Below are 25,244 nucleotides of genomic sequence, written 5' to 3' on the forward strand. Positions count from 1 at the left end.
AAGTTGAATGTCCTTAACGTAGGAAGGTGGGAGACAGCGGAGAGATGGAGGACGCAGAAAGCAGACGGCAGGAAAATGAGAGGGAGAGGACGAGAAACTGGGACGTACCATCATGTGCTCAAATTAGGGGGAGTCGACTCCTGGATCACGTCTTTTTGAGATTATTGCGCAAGCACAGACCCGCTGTCTTATTATCGGCTAAATAAATGGGATTTCCTTCATTATTTATCGAGTTTATATTATTGTGATCATTAAACTAGTCAAATACAGGCTAATACATTAAAATAACTTGTTTTTTTGTTTAGAAGCAATTTTTTTGTTATCTGTCGATAATCAGACACAGCTAACTGCAAATAAAAAGTTTCTGTGGATAAAAGGAGCTGACTTTAATCTTACAGAATTTCGGGGGTGTATTGGTATGTCGTTGACAGTATGGCCATCAATTATTAACCCTTTACCCAACCTATAAGACGTAAGAGTAGAGTGACGTAGGCTAGAGACGCTATTCATAACGTAAAGGCAACATCCTCCAAATTAAAGCGGAAAAATCAAGGCTTTAGCGTCACTGGATACATGAACAATAAATAAATTAACAAATAATTACAACAATAAAATAAATTATATAAATATACATTTATTAAAATGTATAACATATTCTTTATTCTAAATATATTTATATTCTAAATATCTAATTTCTTTTGGTTACATCATAGTTACATCATGGATAATAATAACAGTGTGGACAAACGTTTGCATGTGTGTGTGTGCAGATATAGATTTTGAAGTTGAAACAAAAAGAAAAAAAAATTTTTTTCTAAAAGCTATTTTTTTAGATGTTAAAACCCCCCAGTCCCAGAGCTCAGCTCTTGGTTCACTTTTCCATGTGAAAGTGAAGTCCTGTGGCTGCAATGGCTCTGTGTTCTCACGAGGATTTTCGAATTTATTTCTTCTTTTCAAGACCACGGCAAGATGTGCAGCAGCCCCGACGCCATTTATATGTCGATCCAAAGACCAAAGTGATATCTCAAGATAGTAACGGGCAAATTAAGAGGCTACCGGTCCGTACCAGCTGACGACACACACGCGCACAACCAAAAATGATTTTTTTTTTTTATTACATATCCATATCTTCTTACACAATATGGATTTGATTTATTATCTGCAAGGAGCACGTTATATGAGGGGAAAAACGGGTGGGGGGAATTGGGTCATGATGTGATGCAAAATAAATTATTAACGGCGTTTATCCATGTATCCCAGTGTCGTCACCGAGTGTGAAAAAGCGTGCATGCGCAGAACAATCGTTCCCACTTCAGTAAGTTGACGCTTTTGTTGTTTCTTGCTGTGAATCGCGCGCAAAGCTGAAAAGCTTGCTCAAACTATGAACTGAGCGAACAAAACAAAACAGAAAATAAAAGAAAAAAGAAATCACTGTCGGATCTCCCCCTGGGTCTTTCTAGATGACATCACAAAGGGGAGCGGCAACCTCTAGAAAAAAAAAAAAGCACCGCTCTCTTTGAAAACGTTTGCCGATAATTCACAAACCACCGGCGGCGCCCTTTCTCCACAGCACCTCCACGGAGTCTGTGGTCTGCCATTTACTAAAAAAAAAAAGGGAGGGACGAGTCAGGTGTGCGTAAACCTAACGCTGCCCTGGGTTTGCGCAGCCAAACACGGAAGGGGAATAGCCAATTCGTACGCGTTTTTCGGTGGGAAAATATCCTAGGGGATGGGCTAGATTCTCGGAAACTGCTGCCGTCCGTGTCGGGATTCGGGAGTTGTCCGGCTGTTGGCACATACACACACAAGCTACAAACAACAACGTGAAACCCGAAGGGCTCGATATGTTCGCTAATCCCAGGGGACTGTAATTCTCCCTCATGGATCGAAATAGTCATGCAGAGCTCGGACGTGAAAACGACCACCACAGCCGACGTGTTGCAATTAAGCGGAGAGCCGAGCCGCCAGTTTCCAGCGCTTTCAAAACGGCCGTGTGATTAATTACAGCTTCGACTGTGCGTCTCAGGATTGCCTGACAGCCGGGAGGTAACCGAGGAAGCTCCCGGTCTTTGATGTCTCTGGGTCCATTCATCCTTCTGTTGTAATGACGTCTGCAGGGTTATTTTAATTCCATCGGTGAGGCGTTTGAGTGTTCATCCAGCCCCCAACCTTCAACCGGTGTCGGGGACGACGAGCCTGAGGCGGGTCGACAGTCGCAAGGATATGGAAAAGAGAGCGGAACCGATGCAGTGGGTCTTGGCAAGGCATCGTCAAAACACAGGTGAGCAGTAGCAGCAAACGGATGAGACTTGACTGTAAAGACGCCTTTAGTTATATGCACACGCAGGGCAGCAAAGCCCGCCACGACACGGCCAGCGTGACCCGGCTTTTAAATCCACGTCTTAGCGCTGTTTGAGGCACATTTCTTAGGCCGTATCCTCATTTGCTGGGGCGGTAGGATGTCACCTCAAGCAGCTGTCCTGATTGCATGAGACTGGGTACTACTGCCACTGATGGCGATCGACTTGTTGGAATCACACGTTAAGGTGCTGGAGCAAAATACAAACATCAGCTAACAGCGGTGTGAGTGCTTTTTATTCTTGTGTGTTTCACCTTTATTTGTTAGAAATCACACAGGAAAATAATGGCAGTTTTTTTTTTTCACAATTTACAAGAATAAGTAGTGCAGAAGACCTCTTTACTCTGTGGTGTTTGTCTCCTCATTTAGTAGGTAACTCATCAATCCCCTGTTCTTTAACATTACTACAGAGGAGCCTTTCCAACAAGGCTTTAAAGCCTGACCAGTACATTATCCAGACTTTATGCTTGCACACTTCCCTGCAAAAAAAGGGACCTGGCACAGTGACAGTAATGGGGACTGTCACACCTCTTTATCATTCACACTGAATATTTCACAGCTAATTTGGGCCCTTCTTTTCTCACGACTTCCAGTTGTGGAGCCATGCTTTTCTCTTTTCTATCTATATTTTCATGCCCACTCAAAGTGCTCTGCCTTTATGAAGCCACGATGGATGAAATATGACCGCAGGGTGTAAGGAGAATGTCAGGCTGTCCCAAAGTGGATAACAAATGCCTGAAAAATAGCAATATGCTGGTTTAAGAGAATGACACAGTATTTGAACAAAACGAGAGATGAGAGCAGGAAATGTTGGTTATTACTCATACAGTGGCACTCACTGTTGTCAAGATCTGTTGTGGTCTTTGGTTTTATATTAAGGTGCTTAATATGTTGTTTATGAGCTGCAGCGAGGCATGTTTATGACACACAGATAAGTACTGGACTATACCCATGCGTACATATCTCATTTCGTTTATGATTTCTGCACAGGAAACTGCATAGAGGAAATTTTGGCACCCTCCTCCAAAAAAGCTTTTAGCCATCCCCAAAGGAAGTTTCACCCAGCGCTTTCCAGTACCGGTAATACAATAAAATAAAAAAAAATTTAAACCGCATTCCTTAATTAGGATTTCATCTGCTCCAGCTTAATTGTATAATGTGTCCGAAATAAAAACAAAATGCCCAAATTTCCCTCTAATAAGCTAACAGACATGTTGCCCTTACTGTGCTATTCAGTCAACCTCTGAAGGCCCATTCTGAGCCAGAATATCCCTGACCGGGTTCTCTAAGGTCCCACATTACACCTATAACTTGCATATCCTTTATGTATTTAATCAATATTGTAGTCCACGTCCCCACCTTAACCCTCCATGCACACATACATGATTGTAAAGGGTGTGGAAAAGCTTCACACAAACAGGAAAGGAGGGAAAAACCCAGTTAATTTAGGTTGTGCATGAAGATCTTGTAAGGGTGAAGATTTTTTATTTTTCTTCTCATTCATTTTTAAGCTCATTGCTGGTTTTCCTGAGATCAACTACAGCTAAGTGTTTTTGCAAAATAAGCCAGTCAGGCTATTCCTGGCTATGTCAGGCTGCATCAACACCAGTGTAAACACTTCATTCATTGGTGTCCCTGTGAGGCTTCTCTCCTAATGAAAACCAAGTGCCTCCAGCAGAGTCCTGGTGGATATGTTGTCTCTTTGTTTTCCCCATCAGTTTTTGCGAGAGTTTCTGTTACGTCACCTCTTCTTGTGCTAGAAAACTGCCTGGCTTCTCGTCTTCACTCTAGACTTATTAATTGAATGTGATGTAACAGGCCTAATGCTGGTGTTTGGTTTTTCACAGCAAGTTAAAGAGTCAAAAGGCTTTTAGATAAAGCAACGTAGAACATTTGGCAGTATTTATGGAAGTGCAGATGACAAAAAGCATTAATGATCGACCGCATCAATGCATCTTTTTGCAGGGGTGTAGATATATTGTTACTCGTTTATGCTTTCTGATTTGGACTTCTTTCCAACAATCAAATTACCCCTTTGAGCAAGCACTTGGCGACAGTGGGAAGGTAAAAGTCCCTTTTAACAGGAAGAACCCTCTAGCAAAACCAGGCTCAAGAACGGACAGCCATCCCCCGTGACTGGTAGGGAGTGAGGGGAGGAAGACAGGACAAATGTTACAGCTTAAGGGAGAGGAGGAGGATGAGAACATGCAGTTGACATTTACAGTAATACATTTTACTTTTGCAGTTTACAGTAGGAATGCAAACAGTGTAACGGTAACCAAAGCAGCTGACAGTAACATACTGCAACGTTTATGTTCTGTACAGAGCAGTGCTATACAGTTTGTTACCATTAGGGATTATAGTAGGCACACTGCAAAATACCTGTTTAATACCGACAAGTCTAGCTGCCAAATCCATCCATCCATTCATCTTCACCCTGGACAGGTTGCCAGTCCGTCGCAGGGCTAAAGCTTGAGTTAAACTTCTGTGGGAAAGCTGCGTCCTAACTGACAATGTGACTGGAAACTCAATATTGTAACCATCCACGCCATTCAAGTCATTGTGCTACGCATCAACCCAACGTGTAATTACATTTATTGGGACATGCATGTCAGGTTACGTAGAAGTTAAAAGACTCAAGGTTAAAACTGGGATCCGGTTATGACGTAAGTTATGGCATCAATGGGATGCAGAAGTATAATTCACGTGTAACACAAAGAGACCATTCACACACACATTCACACCTAAAGGCAATTTAGGATCACCAGTTAACTGTATGCCTTTTACTGGTATTTAATTTTAATGCTTTTAAACAGAGTTACAAAGATCAAGGTACTGTTATTGATAAGTAGACAGTAAAGTCATAGAGTTAATGTCCTTGGAAGTTGGAAGTTGATGATGAATTATACAAGCATCTTTGAGTTTTTTTTAGACTGTCTTGATTAATTTTCATTTTTTGAAATTCTTGTAAATTTGGCTTTTCATAAATAACTTGTTCATATGTATGAGTCAGAAGCCAGTAGCTGTGGCTGAGCTGTGATAAACACCTTGTATAAAAGGAAGACTGAGTGGAAGTTTTTTGGATTTACGACGCGTGAAATTTTACGTTTAAACAAGACAGTTCTGCCGAGTTCCTCAAATCACCTAAACTGAGAAATTAAATGAGGGCAACAGGACAGTTTTAGTTGAGCTATAAATATTCAGCTCAAAATGATAATGCCATAGGCCCTTGAAATTGAGTTTCATTTTCTCATGTGTGTCAAGAGTCCATTTCAGCATTAAAGAGTACTTATTTTCCTGTTAGGCTACATCATGCTACAAGGCAGGATTTTAATAGTGAATACTTTTCTTTGAAATGAGCTGAAACTTGCAGTAGTTCACAACAGGCTGGAAAATTGTTCCAGTGACCGCTGTGTATTTGCCTGACACGGCGTTGGAAGTGCAAATTCACGAATGATCCAGCACAATTAACATTTTCAAATCTGCTATTTTAAGTCCCTGTTATCTCCGCTATATATGTAAGACTTTGCATGTGCCTGAATTTTAGGTTTTATCTTCTTCACTGTGAATCGTTGCCGGTCCAAATAACTCATAAATAAAAGGGAAACATTCACACATAAATGAGCTAGTATTGATTATCTGACAGGTGTTGTTTGTCGGCGTCCCCTCCCGAACAGACGTGTATGCTTTCCAAAATATGCAAGCCGCACCCATGATCAGACAGCTGTTCAGTGGAAGTACGTGGAAGAACGTCTATTTGATGTTCCCCAAGAAATGCAACAGTGCTATGGCTGCAGTAGAGTGTTGCATGGGGAGAATTGATGAAGTCACTATATGATCGCATACGATGAAAAACACATTCGTATATAGTATGTGGCAGCATGCCACAGACAGGTTGGCAGACCACATATGTTGCCAGCCGAACACACAAACACATAAAAGCATCATCATGTATACACAAACACACGCATGCAATCTGCGGCGCACATACTATCACATCAAGTGGAAGAAGAGAAAATGGAGTGGGAAGAGGTGAAAGGGATTGAGTGGGCGGCGGTGGGAGAAAAAGATGGAGAAAGAGGCAGAGGGAGAGTAGGAGTGAGCGGCACATGGCTTTCAGTCTAAAAAAAGATGAGCAACGCGAAACCAAAACCAGAATCTGGATTAGCTTGATAAGGAAGAGGAGGGAGGAGGGGTTGTGAAGGGGAGGGCCGGAGGAGAAAATGTAGATGCGTGTGCATCTGCACCGAAAATGGTGCTCATAAATGTCCTCTAAAATATGAATACTGAATGAGTGTGTGGGTAGGAGAGAGCATGAAGATGGGGAGATGAGAAAGAGAGAGGGTGAGATTCTTTAGGATGGACAGAGTGGTGCTGTCGTGTGACAGAACGGGGAGAGACGGGATCATTAGAGACAGCAGAGCCGGGGATGTGACAAACGCTGGAGAGAATCTTGATCTGAGCAGAGTGTAACACTGACCCAGGCAGAAAAAGAGAGAGACTGGAGCAGATGGATGTATGACAGCGAGCAGAGGAGACGGAGAGATTTGGTTATGTGCCGCAGTCACATAGTCATGCCAACCCAGCATAACCTCAGCATTTTCTGTAGACATTCTTAGTAGCCTGTCTCTTCAGAACTGTGCCCAACACCTCACTACATGCCAAACTCTCTTCAGCCTGCCATGTCTGTCTCAAGTCAAGTAAATATATATATTTTTTCTCCTTTCTATCTCATTCCCATTGATTTTGAAGACATAACGAGCTACCTGCTGCATGCCTCTATGCCCAACTGTGTGCCCGCAGAGCCTGTCTTTAATTATAGATCACCCTTTAATGGTGCACTTGTTAAATAACCCTTTCACACATAACCCCAGAAATATCACACAACATTAACGTGAGTCAGTCCGGTCTAGAAAGCAATTCCACTAGATAATGTCTTATGGAAGAAATTCCATCATTTATATTTGGCACACAAATGTCACAGAAATTATACCTGTACATTTTGTGTGTACAGTCACAATTTCAGACACACTTGTGTGAATGTACAAAATTTATATTCTTACCTACTTCAAAGATATAAATTTTTAATTCAGAAACTGAAGGGGCCACATGAATATTTACATCCTATGGATGAGGATTTGCTGCAGAAACTGTGTGCGTGCTACAGAGAATTTCAGGTACCTAGAGGATGCATTTATTGTGCACATTCCCTGCCAGACCTCAGGTGAAAGCTGGAATCTCCTTTTTTTTTTTTTGGGATACACATTAGATCCTCTCCTCTCTCCCACGTCCCACCAAAAGCTAACAGGTAAACCTTTCAAGCAACCCCAGTACCATAACCTAATTCTGTTCAAAAGATGTCATGTGAATATATGAAAAGTGGACTTATTACTGAATATAATGCATAGCTGTTAGTTTAGTAGCAGGCTAAACTTGGATAAAAATTAGATACTATGTTTATCGCTCAAAAGTGTGTATTTACTGTCGGTCGCCGTTTTGGATGGACACCCACAAAACCAAACATGTTTCAGACTGGCATCAAGTAGTGTCACCCACTTGACAACATGTTCCATCTTTGTCTGATGTTATGATGTAAAATACATAGATTACTACACCTGCAGAGCTTCCCAATTTCCCGTCATTCTTAGCGTTAGACTAAAGAAAGGTGTAAACCCATAAAAACCTTTAAAAGCTCACTTGCTTGTTGTAATCTCATACGTTTACCCAAAATCTGCTTTTGCTCTGTTGGTTCAAATGTTACCTGTTACTAAGGCTCTACTGGTGTTCACACCACAAAGTATCACAGTGTCTGTGAATACGTAAACCTTTAAGCAGAAGCATAACCTATTCCTGTTCTGTCCACGACTGGCTCAGTATGCTCAGTATGGTGTATTTAAACACTAATTGGAGGACATAATTATGAAAAAGGTTTTGCCGTCATTTTTATGCATTGAAAACATGCACTGCTATAACTATGAAAAAAAGAGAAAAGTCAAGCTGCATAAAAAAAGCAAAAAAAAAATTCTACAGTGACCTTTTAAGCACACAGTGTATGATTGCAGAATATGTCAGTGTCAGTTTTCAAGTTTTCATATTTATTAGGGGTGGGAGAAAAAAATCAATACAGCATAGTTTCACAATCCATGCAAGGACACCAAATATCAATTTCTTATTAAATAAAGTAACAAGTAGGGCTCGTTTCACCTGATAGGAAGTAACCTTTCTGCAAGCAATCACATCTGACTTGGAATCACTGCAATCACTCTCAGAGAGATTGTCAGAGGTTTGCAAACAGATGCAGACAGATTGCCAACACATGACCCCATTGAGTCACAGACTGACTGCAGACGGACTCTGTCTTATGTCAACATTTATGGCAGGTTTGAGTGGCAGTGTCGGTATGTTTGGCAGTCTCATTTAGTGGCACAAAAGTAACTGCAGTGAGATAAAATTATCCCATTGGTTGAAACAGTTTAACTTCAAGGATGAAATTTGCTGTTGAAAAGACAAAACAAATTACAATATATCTTACTGCAGTACTCCAGATATGTTAAAAATGTTAAAAAATACATTAATGTCGTAATGTAGGGTGCCCGGTGATTCCCACTTTTAATATTTATTATTGTAAAAAAGAGTGAGTGGTGTTAGAAATGTTTGGTTCAGAGCAGGGAATTGTATTCCTGATCATAATGGATTAATATTTCTCAGCTGTTTGTTTTCAAACCACTCAGTAAGTTGTGCTCTCATCCCTCTGTGTGAGGAGACGCTTGCCTGACGAACTAAATGTTCTTGAGCTTGGTTAGAGTGTTGATAGATGGGGAGGTTGCGCAGGGAGAGGGTGTGATAGAAAATAAAGGGCCTCTAACCAGCGGGCTGTGGGCCACAACTTGGCTTGATGCTGCTGCAGCAGCAGGCTCCCTTTGAGGGAGAGGAGGAGGATATTAAAACACCTGCTGCTAGTCATACCAACCAGCAACTTGCTCTCTGTAAAACAAAGAACGGGCAGCAGTGCTGAATGTTGTGGTTCCTGTATGTGCCGATTTTTTTCAGGTCCAGTATTCGTGACTCACCCAGTGGTGTAGTGTATTGATACGTCAGCAGTGCTCTGTGTAATTATTTCAGCAGTAAGACCTGGTGAGTTGTAACGTTTCCCTTTTTGTTAGCAACAGCTCATTTATGTATAGAGATGGGGAAACAACTGCAGTTTTTCAAAACATGTACAGGCAATGTCTAAGTCGAGAATAGGGATTTCATTAGGGCTTTGCTTGTGAATAAGATGCATCGTGCAGTTCATACAGAATCAGTCTGTGTAAAACATTTCAGAGGCTGTGCTGTGCCCATTTAACTTGTTTGCCATAGTCAAAGACAAAGGCATAGTGACGAAAAGGGAACCCTGTCATTGTTGCTACATCATTGTCACTCCATCGCATGGGTGTGGGCCTAGCCGCGGGGAGCACAAAAGCATTGCTCACGTGCATCGATACATTGTCGTCTCCTCTGAACGCACGCGGCTTGGATGCAGATGGAATCTGTAGCTCTGGATGAGAGTCGAGAGTTTGCGTGACTCATGCTTCATGCAGAATGCATCAATCATACCGGAGTCAAGAACCACAGTTCACGCTGGAGCTGTCTGCATAGTAGAGTTTCTTTTTAGGTCAGGTTTTAGACATTTAGATGCGCTTTTGATCTCAGGTTACGAACACGGCAGGGAGAGTGGCAGCTTCAGGTGCTGCAGCGAAATGCGTTTTATTGCATGAGAAGGTTTAAAGAAGGCTTGAAAATCCAAGCAAAAATGTCAGTTCATTAAGAACTATTAACATCAGCATCAACATTAGATGGGCTTGGCTTTTATCTAGACTAGGCATCATGGTCAATATCTTGTATTATGGAGGAAAAGATATGCAGATTTGATCAATATGCACAGCAATGGAGAAACTGACCATTTGGATTAGAAAATTTATAGTTTTATTTTGAGGAAAAATAAAAAGTCACGTAGTTTGTGAAGATTTGCTCTGCTTAGTGCATCAGTGTACCTTTAAAGTTTAAAAAACAAAACAAAAGCAGAAACAGAAAAATCAAACAGTGGTTATGTTTCACTGATGGCTGATGTGAAATATGCTACCCCCAGTGCTCACAATATTGAACGCTATATGTACTGTATAAAAAGAGAAATCTAATTTGTGTAAGCCTAAGTGTTATGTAATTACATTTTAGGGAAGTCAAGGATTCCACGAAACAAGGGGAAACAAGCCATGCCTGAGACAAATCTACGAACCCGCAGGACATCTACGCATAAAAAAAAAAAAAAAAAAGTTAATAAAAAGTCGTTTCTATGTCAGGCGTACAACAGTTGTTTAATTTTCACCTTGGTCTGAAACATTTTCTTTGTCTCGTTTGGTTGTTTTATGGTTATTAAAAATAGCACTCGAAACAATATATAGACTTTGTGCCTTTGTAAGTAAAAATGTATCAAGTAGTAACATCCAGTAAGCTACATTTAAACTCCACATCGCTGCAGCTGTAGAAGTGCTATGCCGATGACAAGTCCAACGTAATTTGTGCTCCAGCAACACTGTGTTCAGGTGTAGCTTGGCTTGAAATAATGGCTTTTTGAGGACAGTAAATTCCTGATGTGTGAAAGTAGGATTAGTCAGCTTAGTCTGTCAGAAAGTGTCTTTTTTTTTTTGCTGTGTGCTGGTTGTGAAATGATCATTATGTTACCATAAATAACAACAATTTATGGGAGAACCAGGGAGGTTTTTTTTTTTTGTTTGATTGTTTGTTTGTTTGGGGTTTTTTTGTACGTAATGTCCCTTGCATGGAGTTGGTGTCCTGTTTTTATTTCGCGGATGGGATTTTTCAGCCTTTCTGTATCTCTTTTTTTTTTTTTTTTTTTTTTTAAATGTTGTTTAGTTTTCAGGTTGCAAATATCCAGCTCTCTGGTTTAATCACAGATTCTAAACTAATTAAGGAGGTTATGTTTACCAGGGGAGCACATTGAACATGCAACATGGTTTGAAATTGCTACGGAGATTGGATATTCCATTTAATGAAGATGCTTTATGACAGTCAATGTGATTTAATCCCCTGAAGCCCAATTGCACATTACATCCTGAACACATGAGCATAATTCCCTTGAATTTTTTTTAAACAATCAGTTTTCAATTTTCTGTTAGACGATGACCCAGAACCTTTCAAACATTAACTGTGATCGAGGTCAACTTCAATTAATCTGTCGCTAACTAATTACACTCCTTACATATGTATTTTCCATTTTCATTGCTCAAATAGCCTGGTGTACCTGTGGAAGGAAGGAGGAATGTAATGAACATAATATCAGGATGACGTGTTTGCATTTGACTGCGGTGAAAAAATTGTCAAAGTGCATCAGCTAATGCCTATAGTTGAGGCCAAACAGCACCACTAATAGGCTAACGTCCTCTGTGTGATGGATGGGAAAGCCCTTGAGGATGCAGCTGCTTTTTGTGAGGATGTCGAGTTGAGATATGAGATTGATGGTCATAGATGTTTATGAAATTTGGCTTTCAGAGTTTTGTAGTTGGAGGTCAGCACTTATTAGTTATATGCTGAACTGACTGAAACAGTAATGGAAACAGTAATGGTAAAATGGCCTGCATTTGTATAGCTTTTCTAGTCCTTAAGGACCCCAAAGCGCTTTACACTACATTCAGTCATTCACCCATTCACACACTGGCGATGGCAAGCTACATTGTAGCCACAGCTGCCCTGGGGCGCACTGACAGAGGCGAGGCTGCCGGACACAGGCGCCACCGGGCCCTCTGACCACCACCAGTAGGCAAACATGGGGTTAGTATCTTGCCCAAGGATATTTGGCATGCAGCCAGGAGGCAGCCTGGGATCGAACCACCGACCTTCTGATTACGCTATCGTACGCTCGACTGTTCTGAAAAACCTCTTAAAATCCTTATTACCACAAACGGAAGTTCAAGTCTGGTCTTAAGCTTGTCACATTCCAGTCATTCCCTAATGGACTTAGAAAACACACTGCAATCAATTGAAGTACTGACTGTCCTTAAAATGTGTCCGATCTTTTGTTGCCAAACAGAAGCCTTGAAAATGATGATACCAATCTGAATATAGATTAAAGATTCGAACAACACAATCCAGCCTGGATGTGGTTACTATTACTAATGAGACTTCAGCCACAAAACAACAGTACTCATAGAAATGGACGGTTCCAGCTTCTCAGACCTGAAGATTTGCTGTTTTTCTCAGTCTCATGTTAATGTAGATAGTAATCACTCAGGATGATTTAAAGGCACCTTGTGTTACTTATTGTGAAAAGTAATCAGCGGTGCCCCTAGTCGTAAGTTTAAATCAAACAAGATCAGCATGAAAAGGAATAAGAAATGTTAAAAATGAGTACAAGATTTCTAAAACACTTGAAACTTTCTGATATGCATGAACTCTCTGACTTTGATGTGTTAACAAGAATTAGATTGGAGAGATACACACCACTCTCCCTAAATGCATCTATTCTGATAAGGTTAATTAAAGTTAGGAACATGTTAGTGATGGGTCGTTCGCGAACGAAATGGCTCTTAGTGCCGACTCTTTGACGTGAACGACACGAGCCCGCTCCTTATCGCGAGCCGTCACGTGGTTTATTTTTCTTTCTCTCCGCTTCTCTCTCGCACTTTTTTCCGCTTCACTCCGTGTCACTACCCGATCCGTACTGGAAACCCGATCGGTTCCCCGCATGCGCAAATCTCACGTCACTTCCTCTCTTTGCCAACATTGCGACATTCAATATATTTGAATGATACGGTTAGCGCCCAGTTAGCTCCTAGCATTTCTCAGCAGCTCTGCCTCCTTTCCGACTACCGGGTCATTTAAACAATGAATAATCCGTATACAAACAAATTCATGCTTTTCTCCTCAACAGAGAGCGTCCCCCGATTGAATAACAGCGCCGTAAAATAAGAAGAATGGCGCCTAATTACAGAGTTAATAATACAGACTTTGTAATATGTCACGTGAAGATTCAGCAGCCAGATGAAGTGTTTACTGACAACTGACAGTGATAGCGGACATCATCATCACTATTCCAACAATCCTCTCCACACAGACAAGCATAAACACACTCGATTATCACTAAATCAAATTAAACACACAATAGGGTTCATTCGCTCAGTCAGCAGGTGGCAGTATCCTCGTACACTGGGGAGTAAACTGCTATTAAACGAACAGAAGAAGAAGAAAACCCCTGCACATGCGCGGTACGGATTGGGTAGACCCGATTTGTACGGTCCGACTTTGCACATGCGCAGTAAGGATCGGGGAGTCCCGATCCGTAACTATCTTTTTGTTTTTCGTTTTTGTCTACATTGTACTGAAATGCTTCATTATTGCAAACATTTTAAGATATACTTATTATTCTTAACATCTTAACAGATACTCTGACCCATAACTATCGTAAAACATCACGACCGGAAGTAGACACCTTTCGCGCATGCGGGGTACCGATCGGGTTTCCGGTACGGATCGGGTAGTGACACTCCGCACGCGAGCCTTGTGCTTTACGATGGGCAGAGGGGGGAGGGGTGGTAGTTACACTCAGTAGCACAGGAACAGAGCAGGAGAGAGAGAGAGAGAGCCAGGGACAATAACGTCACATTAGAAAGGTATAGTAATCATCCACAACTATTTTCGGTTGCAGATGATAAAGGATTCAGAAAGTTTATTCATGCGGGCCCATATGACAGAGAATATGCATCTTATTTTTGTTTTCATATTATAATTTATATTTAATTGTGTTGTGGTTTGCAGTGTTTTGTGTTGTTTCACTTTAAATTTGTAAAAGGAAAAAACTGAAAATTTAAATAGTTAAAATTTGAAATGTGAATAGTTGATTTTTGTATTATATGATTTATTTATTACATTTTATGTGGAGTGAATAAATAAAAGTATATTTATGGTGGCCCCTAAAGACAAAGCACATACAAACTTTAAATCACGTACAAACTCTAAAACACGTAAAAACATGTACAAACTCCAAAGCACGTAAAAACACGTACAAACTCCGAAACACGTAAAAACTCAGAAGCACGTAAAAACTCAAAACACGTACAAAAGTCAACAGAAGTGCTCCAGGATGCTGGGCGCAGTGTTGAGCTTTTGTTACCTAGTGGCTACACAAGCCAGCAAGTACCAACGACCGGATTTGGTGTGTGGTAGTAACAGGTAAATGAACTTTTTTTTTTTTTTTAATTATTTGAATATATATGAGTGCCTGTGCATAAATACGCAAACAATACACACATGCTTTCAATTGTGTAATTTAAGTCAGTGGTTCCCAAACTTTTTTTACTGGGCCCCCCTTGTTTTACAAGAAAAATGTTCGCGCCCCCCCCCCCTCGCGCGCGCGCACGCACCACGAACGAACGAACACATCCACACACCAACCACACACACCCATATTTTGCTCCATTGCGGTTTATTTCACACCTCAAACATTTAGTAAACAATTAAGCAAATACAAGTAATCTGCAATAAATTACAGGTAGTAAGGTAATAAACTACTAAGTCTTTTATGCTAAGTCCACACCTACACGGGTATTTTTGAACACGCAGGTGTTTTGTCCACGTAAACAGCGTTTCGAATCACCGAGAACGGAGATTTTTTTAAAACTCCTTTTTTGCGTTTACTGGACGAGGAATACAGAGTTCTTCACGCAATGTCAAAGGTATGTGCCTTTTTTCACATCAGGCTGTGTGCACGTTATTGTTTACATGAGATCAATTGCAGAATGGCAGATAGAGACGAAATACTGTTAATCTGACTGTCTGCAGGTTTTACACGCTTACATATACACGCAGTTACTGTCCCTCCATTTAGAAAGGCAGAGGCGTCATGGTGTAATTATTTTACATGTAGTTTTTTTTTTTCCCTGTGTAATAATATTCAACATTGCTATCAATACATTTTTCAAAAAATCCCTCTGCAAAATGGGATGCTGTTTGTCCGTGATTTGAACAGAGGGAACAAATCGTGGCAGGATCAGCCTGATGTTATTTGTATCCCGCTGTAACTTTACTGTATAAAGAGCTAACATCTCCAAAATGTCAGGAGTAGTTAGTCATTACAACAAGTGTTTGTGAACTACAAATCAAGAATGTGGGATACTGTTTGTCCATGATTTAAACAGCCCAGCGCTGCTCCCAACGAAGGGAAAACCAACCCTGCAGGGAGACCTACCTCGGCACTTGTGCAGGTGAAACCAAAGGGAAGATGTGCTTCACCATATTTTCTAGTCTTTGGCTTAGAATGAAGTTGGTTTGGAAACATATTCAGCTATGCTTCATCTCCTGCTTTGCTTGTGTGGGCGCCCGTGCTAGCAGTGTCCAAGCGTTGTTGTTTTGTTTTTTTCCCTTTTCATGCCGCGCCCCCCCTGCAATGGCTCTGCGCCCTCCCTAGGGGGCGGGCCCCACACTTTGGGAACGTCTGATTTAAGTGATCTAGTAGCTCTGCTTTGGAAGTTCAGTTCATGCTAGAAATGTGTTTTGGAGTTTGTACGTGTTTTGTCTCTAGGGGCCACCGCATATATTTATATATAAACATATATAAATAAAACCACTTTTTTTTACGTTAGTAATTCCTTTTGTGCATAATTTTATATTATTGTTAATAATAAATTAATTAAAGCAACAAAACAACCTGAAGATCCGGTTCGGAGCCGAAAGAGCCGGCTCTTTTTAGTGAGCCGAACCGAAAGAGCCGGATCTCTAAAAAGAGCCGGAAATCCCATCACTAGAACGTACGTGTGTGTGTGTGTGTGTGTGTGTGTGTCATAGTTTTTTTAGCTTCAGTGATCTAATGCTCTTGGTGATACATAAAATAAACCTGTAGTATTTATTTAAATAATGACTCTTGAGATTAAATGTCTTTTTTTTTGAGTCCTGGAAAACAATAGGAGTAAAGTCAACAGTGGTTACATTCGCTAGTAGCGCCCTCATGTATGCTTTCAGCAAAAATACATAAGTACATATGCCAAATGTACAAGTTTTAAAGAGTATAAAATAAAAGTAACCAAAACCTTTAAACTTCTGGACCAGTAAAGGCTAAAACATCAGTTAAAGTAATAATCAGGCAACCTGCACAATCCTGCAGCTTTTAGATGCATCCCTGCTCTAACACAGCTGAATTAAATGGTTGGATTACCTCTTCATTATGCCATCAAGTTTGTTAAAGGCCTGGTAACAAGCCATTCATTTGATTCAGGTGTGTCAGAACAAGGATGCCTCTAAAAGCTGCAGAACAGTAGCTCTCGAGGACTGGAGTTGGAGACTCCAAACTGCCACCAAATTGGAGATCAACAGGTATACAATCACTGCCTACTGACCAATCAGTTCTTTGGAAAATACAATCAATGTTCACAGTGGGAATTTTTGCATTGTTTCCTGGCTTCAGTTAGACTATACTGTATATAGCAGTGCTCTTCCAAATTACTGACCAAAGCATGTAAAGCTTACATGCATTCATACATACTAAATAACTCTACAGCCCTCACATTCACACTCATATCACTGCTTGGCCTGCAGCAGCTGTGTTGCTTTCCAACTGTCTCATGTTTAACTGCTTCATATTTTTCCCATCATATAGTTTAATTTTCATTTGTAAACAGAGCCACCCTGCTGCCAGCACTTATTCATAATTGTGATTAGTCTGATGCTGGCAAAGCCTCCCCTTTGGTGTGAGCGTGGAGGGGAAATCCTGAGTTATCTTAGTGAGTTGATAACCAGCTTCGTGTGACCACTTACTCTGATTGCCAGTGTCGCGATAAATGAATCCAGATAAGGTAACAATACCTTGGGTATATTGGACTTGCTTCGTGGTAGATGATCCAGCTCCATCCATCCAGCAAGTTGGTCTTGATTTGGTAGCTGAATGAAGATAGCAGAATGTATACCAGTCGTTTGTAGAGCCTACGACTAAGCTATGTAAGTGGCCGACACTGTTGGTGGCATTTGTTTGTGCTGGTGCATTACACATTAACAACCATGTCTTCATGTCCTGGTGTTTTAAATTCGGATCTGGCCAATAGAAACAAATAAAATGTTGGAACTTTTTCCCCTCTTGGGTCCTCACTCTTTATTGTGGTCATTTAATTTTTTTCAGGGGCAAGCATATTTGTCCCTCTATTTTTTCCACTTCTTGATACATTCTCTCACATCAATTATGATAGTTTAAGCAATCTCCCTGAAGGAAATTGCTGACATTTGTAAATCCTTATATTGATCATATGATTAGACTTCGTTAACTGAGGCTATGGTTGTTATTCTCTCACTAATAAATTTAAGAAATGTTGTGAAATGTAGCTGGAAATGTACAGGAGGAATCAACAGGACTGAAGAGGCCACTGACAATAGCTGCAGGCTGAATCAGCCCAGTGTTTAGTTGTATTTCCTGGGAGGTTCAACTACGCGACGTAGATTTCCCACTGAAGCATAAATCAGGTTTAAGGCAGTTTGTTCGGATACGTAATTTAGCAAATGCTCGGATGAAGGGAGTGTTCAGTGGCACTTTTTTTTTTTTTTTGCAAAAACGATGACATTTGAGGAAACAAAATACAACAAAGCCCCCAAACAGCAGACAAAAAAAGACCTCCATATATCTGACACTTTCACATGAACAAACTTCACAGAGGAGATTTGCACTACACAAAAGCAACTGTCGCTCTCTTACTCCATTCAATTTCTAACCATGCTGTAATGTGGGGTTTTTTTTCCACTTCTGACGCCTCTGCTGGGAGTTTAAGTCTTATCGTGCCAGCAGGCCTGGAGGAGAGAGCTGATAAGTGTCCCTGTTGGTGTGGAAGATTTTTCTTGATTTTTTTTTTCTTCTTTACTGGCCTGATTGTTTTGGCCTAAATGAGATTTTTTTTTTTTTTTTTGGGGGGGGGGGGGAAGTTCAGATGTTTCCTTATTTCTGTCCCCTAATTTTTGTTCTCCTTCCCTTCTTCCACTGTCCTCTTTAATGCCGCTCCAACCCAGATAGTTTCACAACTAGAGCTAAGATGACTCAATGGGTCAATTTACATTTTCTTGCTTCCCCTCACTCTCTTACACAAAGCTGAGGAGCCATTTCGTAGACTGAATAGCTATAAAAGCTGGAATCTGCAGATCAGCATTTGTGTTATGACTTTTAGAATAATGTGTTGCCTTTTCTTTTTTGTGCATTGTCTCCTTTTCTGTGAATATTTACTGCATTTATCCAAAACTGTGCATTCAGGCTATTACACCATTTGCTGTGAAAGACTGAGAGTAAACTTTTCAGCCAAACACAACAGCAGCTGATTTCACTGTGCTGTCTGTCGTCTAATGTTAAGTGTGCCAATCAGTGAAACCACCTGCTGTAATGCTTTGATTGAAACCAAAACCTTCACACATTTTACTGCTCTTGGTTTGACCCCTTTGCTTTGATGCATTGTCCTCTTTGTAATCCTGTGCCAGCACAGCTCAGGCTGTGTTGCTGTGAAAACATTTTTGTGTCACTGAAACACTGAAGGAATTAGTTGTTCCTGGGCATAAATTTCACTGTAATAATTTTGCCAACTTCAGAAGAAATAACTGGGGTTTTTTTTTTTTTTTGGTGTGTTATTTATAAGGTTTTGAAGATGAACTTTAAATTAAAAACTTCTGAGCTCTTGCTATATCATGGAAACAGCCACAATCTGGTTATTGGTAGGGCTGGAAACACTGTTGTGAAGGGGTGGGCTTTACTTATAGTAGAGGTTATATCCTTGCAGTCATATGTACAACAACTCATACAGTCACATGAGAGATGAAAGTATCATTATATGATCTTTTGTTCAAATCACCCAGCCTTAAAGCCATTACACACTGAGCACTTTGGAAAAAAGCGACACACAATTTCTTATTTTTTGGGATCTGAACTTGCTGTGTAACATATATACACAATGAATAGTATGTGTTTTTGCTGGAAATTAATTGTCAAATAATACACTGTGGAAAAAAATTAAGTCGACATTATTTAGCGTTGAGCTGGTCCTGATGTTTCTAAACAAGACAAAGAAGACAAGATTCTGGGTTCAATCAGTTTTCATGAAAAGGCAGCAGCAGTGAGAATTTCATGGTTTGTTCCAGGATTTCAAACTGTATCACGATCGCTTTTGCACATACAGTCCTGATGCAAAGTTGAAGACCACTTGAAAAATGGCAAATAATCATATTTTGCATGGTTGGATCTTAACAAGTTTCCAAGTAAAGCTTCAACATGCAACAAGAAGAAATGGGAGTACTAGGTTTGGTTGCTCAACCACAACTGTAAGCAGTAAAAACCTTTACACACCAGCCATGTAAAAGATCTGCCTCCTCAGATATGGTCCCAACTCTGCCAATAAAGCCCCTTTTCCATTAGTACCTACTCGGTACAAGGTTCCAAGTAGATCATCAATATGGAACAAGAAGAAGTTGAAGTGAGACAAAACATTTTTTTGAGCATGCAATTTAGTGAAAAGACGCTTAAACTGAAACAGGCTGTTTTACAGCTGATCAAAAGTTTAGATCTACATGCCTTCAAAAAGCTAAATCTGTGCAAAAAGTGGATTCATTATCATTATGGGTATATGATTATGAAAGATCAAGTCAATTATGGAACATGAATTTTGCATTCACTTTTGGTAGTACTCATCATTTGTAAACTGGAATTGTCTACATTAGTAGGTTTTTTTTTTTTCTCCGTTTTTTGTTTGTTTGTTTGTTTTTGCAGTTGCATTTAATCCCAGTTGATGATCTGATAAAGGAACGTTACAACATTGTAGGAGTGTGTGGGCTAGTATTTTTACATTTGTTCCAAACAATAAGGAAAACCTTTGATCTATATTCAGACAATGCAAATCAGTGCAGGTGTTTAAGCTCAAAGGGTACTTATCCACGGACCAAATGGGAGATCTCATTACTGAATAAAGGTGTAGAAAAGTCTGAGATGAGGGCCTATTATGCTTTTCCTTATTGGAATATGGAGCTGGAAATTGATGTAAAAGACTAATTTAGTTTGAAGTAGATTTAACATGAACACAAGGGAGAACTTTTATCTCTCTATTGTTAAACTATTAGACTGCGAATAGCCTAAATTTTATTCTGAGTTAAAGGTCCGTCAGACTTAAAAGAGGAGAAGGGGGCATGGGAATCCATTCTGACAACAGTGTTTCTTGTGTTACTGCTTGTGCAGTAAGAGAATAGTGAAGGTTTTGTCTAACAAAAAAAGGCCTCCAGATCTGCACAGAGAAAATGTCAGTGTTTTGTGTAATACTACACATCCCTGCTGAGAGCTATGTAGGTGGTTGCACAAATGGCTCAATGAATGGCTTTTTTTCTTCTTCTTTGATTTCTTCCTTCACAGGTAATTAGGTGGATTCTTTTTGAAGTAAAAATCACAAACAAACTGTATGTTGTATGCAAAAGAATTTTTTATATTTCAAGCTTATTTCACAACTTGAGCTTAGCTGGATGGCTCATTTTAATTGTGACGCGCTGAACTACAGTAGGAAGTCATTATAACACTTGTAGTATTTTGATATGAAAGAGTGGGTTCTCTCCGAGTGCACTCACTTCCTCCCACCACCCCAAAACAGGGATGGGGTTGGGCTAAATGGCGGTTCTCTTCATTAGCCTTGTGGCTGATTGGCGACCTCTCCAGGGTGCCCTGCCATCACTGCTAGGATAGGCTCCAGCACCCTTGCGGTCCTGAATTGGATGAAAGAGGGAAAATGCATGGGAGTAAACTATTTTGACGATCACTGAAGAGGCTACTTGTCTTCAAGTCTTTGACATTTAATTTGACAGTTACCCTTCTATAATACCACTTAAGATTATTAGTGCTGATGGATTTTTTCCCCTTCTTCTTTTAAAATCCTTATTCATTTTAGTGCAAGACAGCAACAACTTTTGATAATCTCTGTTAAAAGGAAGTCCTTTCAGAAAATAATATCCGTGAGTTGATCATCATTATTAGGTCAAGAAGCTTTTAGGTGCATACTTCTTTGTTGTTTACAGTAAAAAGGCCGTATTTGAGAGGACACTGTGAAATGTGATTATTTGCAGTGTCAGTGTTCAGCAGAGAGGGAGCTTTTCTTTTAATGTTCTTAAACTGTATTTTCGACACCTTGTTAAAGTGACAGTGGTGGATGCATGCGGTGGATGCATGCATCGACTTTACCTTAAAGATCTAACAGTACGACGGTTGTGGCACTACATGATCAAGCAAAAAACATTTGTAAGCATTTTCTCCAGTTAACTTTAACTGGAGTGAAGCAGAAGTCATGTGCAAAGCTACAACCACACATAAAAAGTCAGGAAACAGAGGTGTGAAAAAACTTGGAAAATATTAACAAAGGAACGCCAAATGAAGAATTTTGTTGCACCACCAATTTGTTGTGCCTGTACTCGGTCCAATCTGACTGGTTGCCACTAGAACAAACTTTATTGCATTAGTACACATGCATGCTTTCTGTGATTCATTTGAGTTGTCAACCCATTGTGTTCATTTATGATCCAACTGTACTTTTTGCTGCAGTAGTTATTCTTGGCAAGCTGGATCTCTTTGCACATTCCTACGTTAACCTTTAAGCAGGATATAATGCAATTTTCTCTGCTATTTTTTGGTGTCACGATTCAATAAGACTTTATCAGCTATTGTTGCTGTGCTTTTTTAAAGGTGATCTCGGGAGGTGCTGCCAGTTTCTCAATAACTCAAACAAATGTTCTGAAACAATACTAAAAGGCAGAGGAGGGCTGGAACGGGACCAATAAGAAAACTTAAAACTATATTTCACTTCATAAGTTATTAAGTCACTCACTACACTGATAGATGTACTACAGTTAATGGTTTTGTCATAATGGATGGCATATTTTCTTTGACTGAAAGCTGCGTCGCCCTCTACCTCCCTCCACTGCTTTTAGTTTATTTCAGTTTAGCCCAAAGCAGCTTGAGTAATCTTGCAGTACTTGTGCAACAAAGGAGGACCCCGAATAACATAAAAGATGTTCTTTCACATGGCTACAACCAGAATGGTGACATCATATGTTCCAGCTGGTTTTCTTCCTTTTTATACATCAAGTCTTACACGTACACTGCACCCTCCCTCACCCACTCGATCTCCTCGTCTCTACCTTCCATTATCTGTCACTCTTCCCCCTCGGTGAAAAGTCTGTTGTGTTATTATCTCCACAGCCCTTCTTCACTTTTAGCATGCAGTGCATTTAAGAAACCGGGGCGGGAGTGGGGTGGGGGATTCAGGACAAAGAAACTTCCCTGTGTGGCTGCTGATGCTGAGCTTGGCATGATCTGAATGCTGTTTAGTTCAGAGATGCATGTGTTGTGTTGTGTTCATTGTTGGTTTAGAGTTTTCATTGTGGCTCTGCTTTTTTGAAGCTAAAGACAGAAATTTCCTGTATACTGTGCACCGTGCAAGGTGATGCTGACTGAATTAGACGTAGTGAATTAAAAATGAAGCAGAGTTCCTTTCCCTGATGTTTCCTCTCTCCTTTTGGTTTTCCTGCAGGGCAGTGATGCCTGGAATGGTGATGTTTCGGCGGCGCTGGTCAGTTGGCAGTGATGACCTGGTGCTGCCCGCCCTCTTCCTGTTTTTGTTACACTGCATATGGTGAGTCAGTGTTTCTTCAGCAGAAATGACATTATTATTTATTTATTTATTTATTTTTTGGGTCTTAACTTTTCAGTGTTTGGTTTGTAGATCTCTGAAGAAAAGCGTCTGTGAGATTGCTTCCTTACTCTGGTCTTTTAGGTTGGTGGTTCTGTCTGTAGTTGTGTTCGGCCTTCCATATGGCTCAGACAAGTCCTGTTCGGAAACCCTGGTGGACCATGGCCGAGGGTACCTGGGCATCCTGGTCAGCTGCCTTATATGTGAGAGCGCCATCATGTGGTTGAGCATGAGGGGCAGCATTTTGTACACACAGCCCAGGGAAGCTGTACAGTATGTCCTTTACATACGGCTAGGTAAGACATGCTGAGATGTAAAGTTTTTGGTTTTTTGGGGCTTTGTATGATTGAAAGTGGTGCGTTACTTTTTTGTTTAGTTTGTATAGTTTTTACATTTACTAATTGATCATGAGTGTCCTCACACACTCTCCCTCTTTTTCTCTCCAGCTATTCTGTTGGTTGAGCTCGTGTATGCTGTCGTGGGCATTGCCTGGCTTGTCCAGTATTACAAACCGTGCTCTGATGTCACTGCCAAAAACTTGGCTTTGGGTGAGTGAAACGTGGATATAAAGGAGAATGAGAAAGGTTTAAGTAAAAAGGGGTTTTGTTTGAATAATGTTTTAATATTCTCTGCAGGAATTGTTGTATGCAACTGGCTGGTAATTTTCAGCGTTTGCATTACCCTCATGTGTACTTTTGATCCCACGGGTCGGACTTTTGTCAAGCTGAAGGCAACCCGTCGGCGTCAGCGCAACCTCACTACTTACACGCTCAGGTATCAACAGGCTGCTGGGGTCGAAACGCTAATCTCTTTGTTATATTTGCTAGATTTTACCTATCAGATTTCACCACATTTCTTTTTCTTTTTTTTTTCGAACACTAGTTCAATTGTGAGAGAACTTCTTTTTTTCCCCCCCTTGATTAGACACAGGCTAGAGGAAGGCCAAGCCAGCAGCTGGAGCAGGAGACTAAAGTTTTTCATGTGCTGCACAAGAGCCCAAGATACACAATCGGTGAGTCGCAAAACAAAACACTTAACATTTTTTCCTTGAGTTAGAAAATATAAAGGAATAAAACCACTGCTTGTGTATAATGTTCAGTAAGACGGTCATTAGAATAAGCCCTGACTGGATTAATCTTGACTGTGGCATAGAGCTGCTCTGCTCAGCTGCTTACCAGTGACATTAAGCTTTTAATGTGAAATAAAAATGTGAAATAAATTAATTCTAGATAACAAGCTGCCATCAAAAAGCTAATCTCATGTACAGTGAAGAGATTTGTTTGTATTTCTGATTACAATCCTGGCACATCTTAAGTCATGAAATAAAAAAAAGAAAGAATTGTGAACACATTTAACGATACAGTTCATTGGCGAGTAGGTAGCTCCAGTGGATAGGTGGCCATGTGACTGATAATAAAAACCTGGTTATGATCATGTATTCATGTATTCATCAGTTGGTATAAGGTATTAGTATTAATCAAAAACCTCACCAGTGATCTGAATCTGTGTTTACCTGATTATGACATCAGAGACATTAATTTTTGGTCTCTACGCCTTTCTGGTCATTACTGGCAATAGTGTGTAGTCTGAACAACATGCATCCTTTGCTGGCTTTTGTAGTTCCAGCATTCTCTGATCTATGCTTCTTCCTTCAGGATGCGTATTCAGAGGTGGCCAGCCTTTTTGCAGAGTTCTTCAGAGACCTGGACATTGTGCCTAGTGACATTATTGCTGGTCTGGTACTGCTCCGCCAGAGACAGAGGTCTAAGAGATCATCTATCCTGGACCAGGTATTACTGTCTATTTTAATATGCAAAAATATGTAGTTTAAAATGTTTCTAAATACTCTGATCTTAATAATGTCTTTGTTGGTTTTCTTCCAAAGGCCAACAATGACATTTTAGCCTTCTTATCAGGAATGCCTGTCACTCGTAACACTAGATACCTGGACCTCAAGAACTCGGTGAGTTTCTTCTGTGTGACGCACTTTCAAAAAGTTGACTTCTGTTTTTAAATCCCATTCCAAACCACATGGACTCTTATGAAAGTTAGAATTGATAAAATCATTGCAGAAATTTGACATACATTTCTTGTTCTTTAAAACTCTCCTGAGTCATATTTACCCTTGAAAGATGTTTTGTCAATGCAAAGTTATTGCA

General features: G+C 40.3%; 1 protein-coding gene and 1 long non-coding RNA gene across 3 annotated transcripts in view; one reads left to right on the forward strand and one right to left on the reverse strand.

Annotated features, from left to right (window-relative positions):
* Positions 1-1,099, reverse strand: part of LOC146525618 (uncharacterized) — a 4,180-nt gene extending 3,081 nt beyond the window's left edge. The window contains exon 1 of the long non-coding RNA XR_014873061.1: positions 1-1,099. This exon is cut by the window's left edge and continues 58 nt beyond it. This is a non-coding gene — a long non-coding RNA (uncharacterized LOC146525618).
* Positions 1,100-1,626: 527 nt separating this feature from the next.
* The window catches only part of dagla (diacylglycerol lipase, alpha), a 46,522-nt gene continuing 22,904 nt past the window's right edge, over positions 1,627-25,244 (forward strand). For both annotated transcript variants that reach the window (XM_085153721.1, XM_085153728.1), the window contains exons 1-8: positions 1,627-2,281; positions 22,927-23,028; positions 23,170-23,381; positions 23,532-23,633; positions 23,721-23,859; positions 24,010-24,097; positions 24,741-24,875; positions 24,971-25,048. In XM_085153721.1, the coding sequence (XP_085009847.1) occupies positions 22,934-23,028; positions 23,170-23,381; positions 23,532-23,633; positions 23,721-23,859; positions 24,010-24,097; positions 24,741-24,875; positions 24,971-25,048 (849 nt within the window). In that variant the 5' untranslated portion in view covers positions 1,627-2,281; positions 22,927-22,933. The remainder of the gene's footprint in view (positions 2,282-22,926; positions 23,029-23,169; positions 23,382-23,531; positions 23,634-23,720; positions 23,860-24,009; positions 24,098-24,740; positions 24,876-24,970; positions 25,049-25,244) is intronic.

This window comes from Neolamprologus multifasciatus, chromosome 1 (genome assembly GCF_963576455.1).
Source record: "Neolamprologus multifasciatus chromosome 1, fNeoMul1.2, whole genome shotgun sequence".
Lineage (NCBI taxonomy): Eukaryota > Metazoa > Chordata > Actinopteri > Cichliformes > Cichlidae > Neolamprologus > Neolamprologus multifasciatus.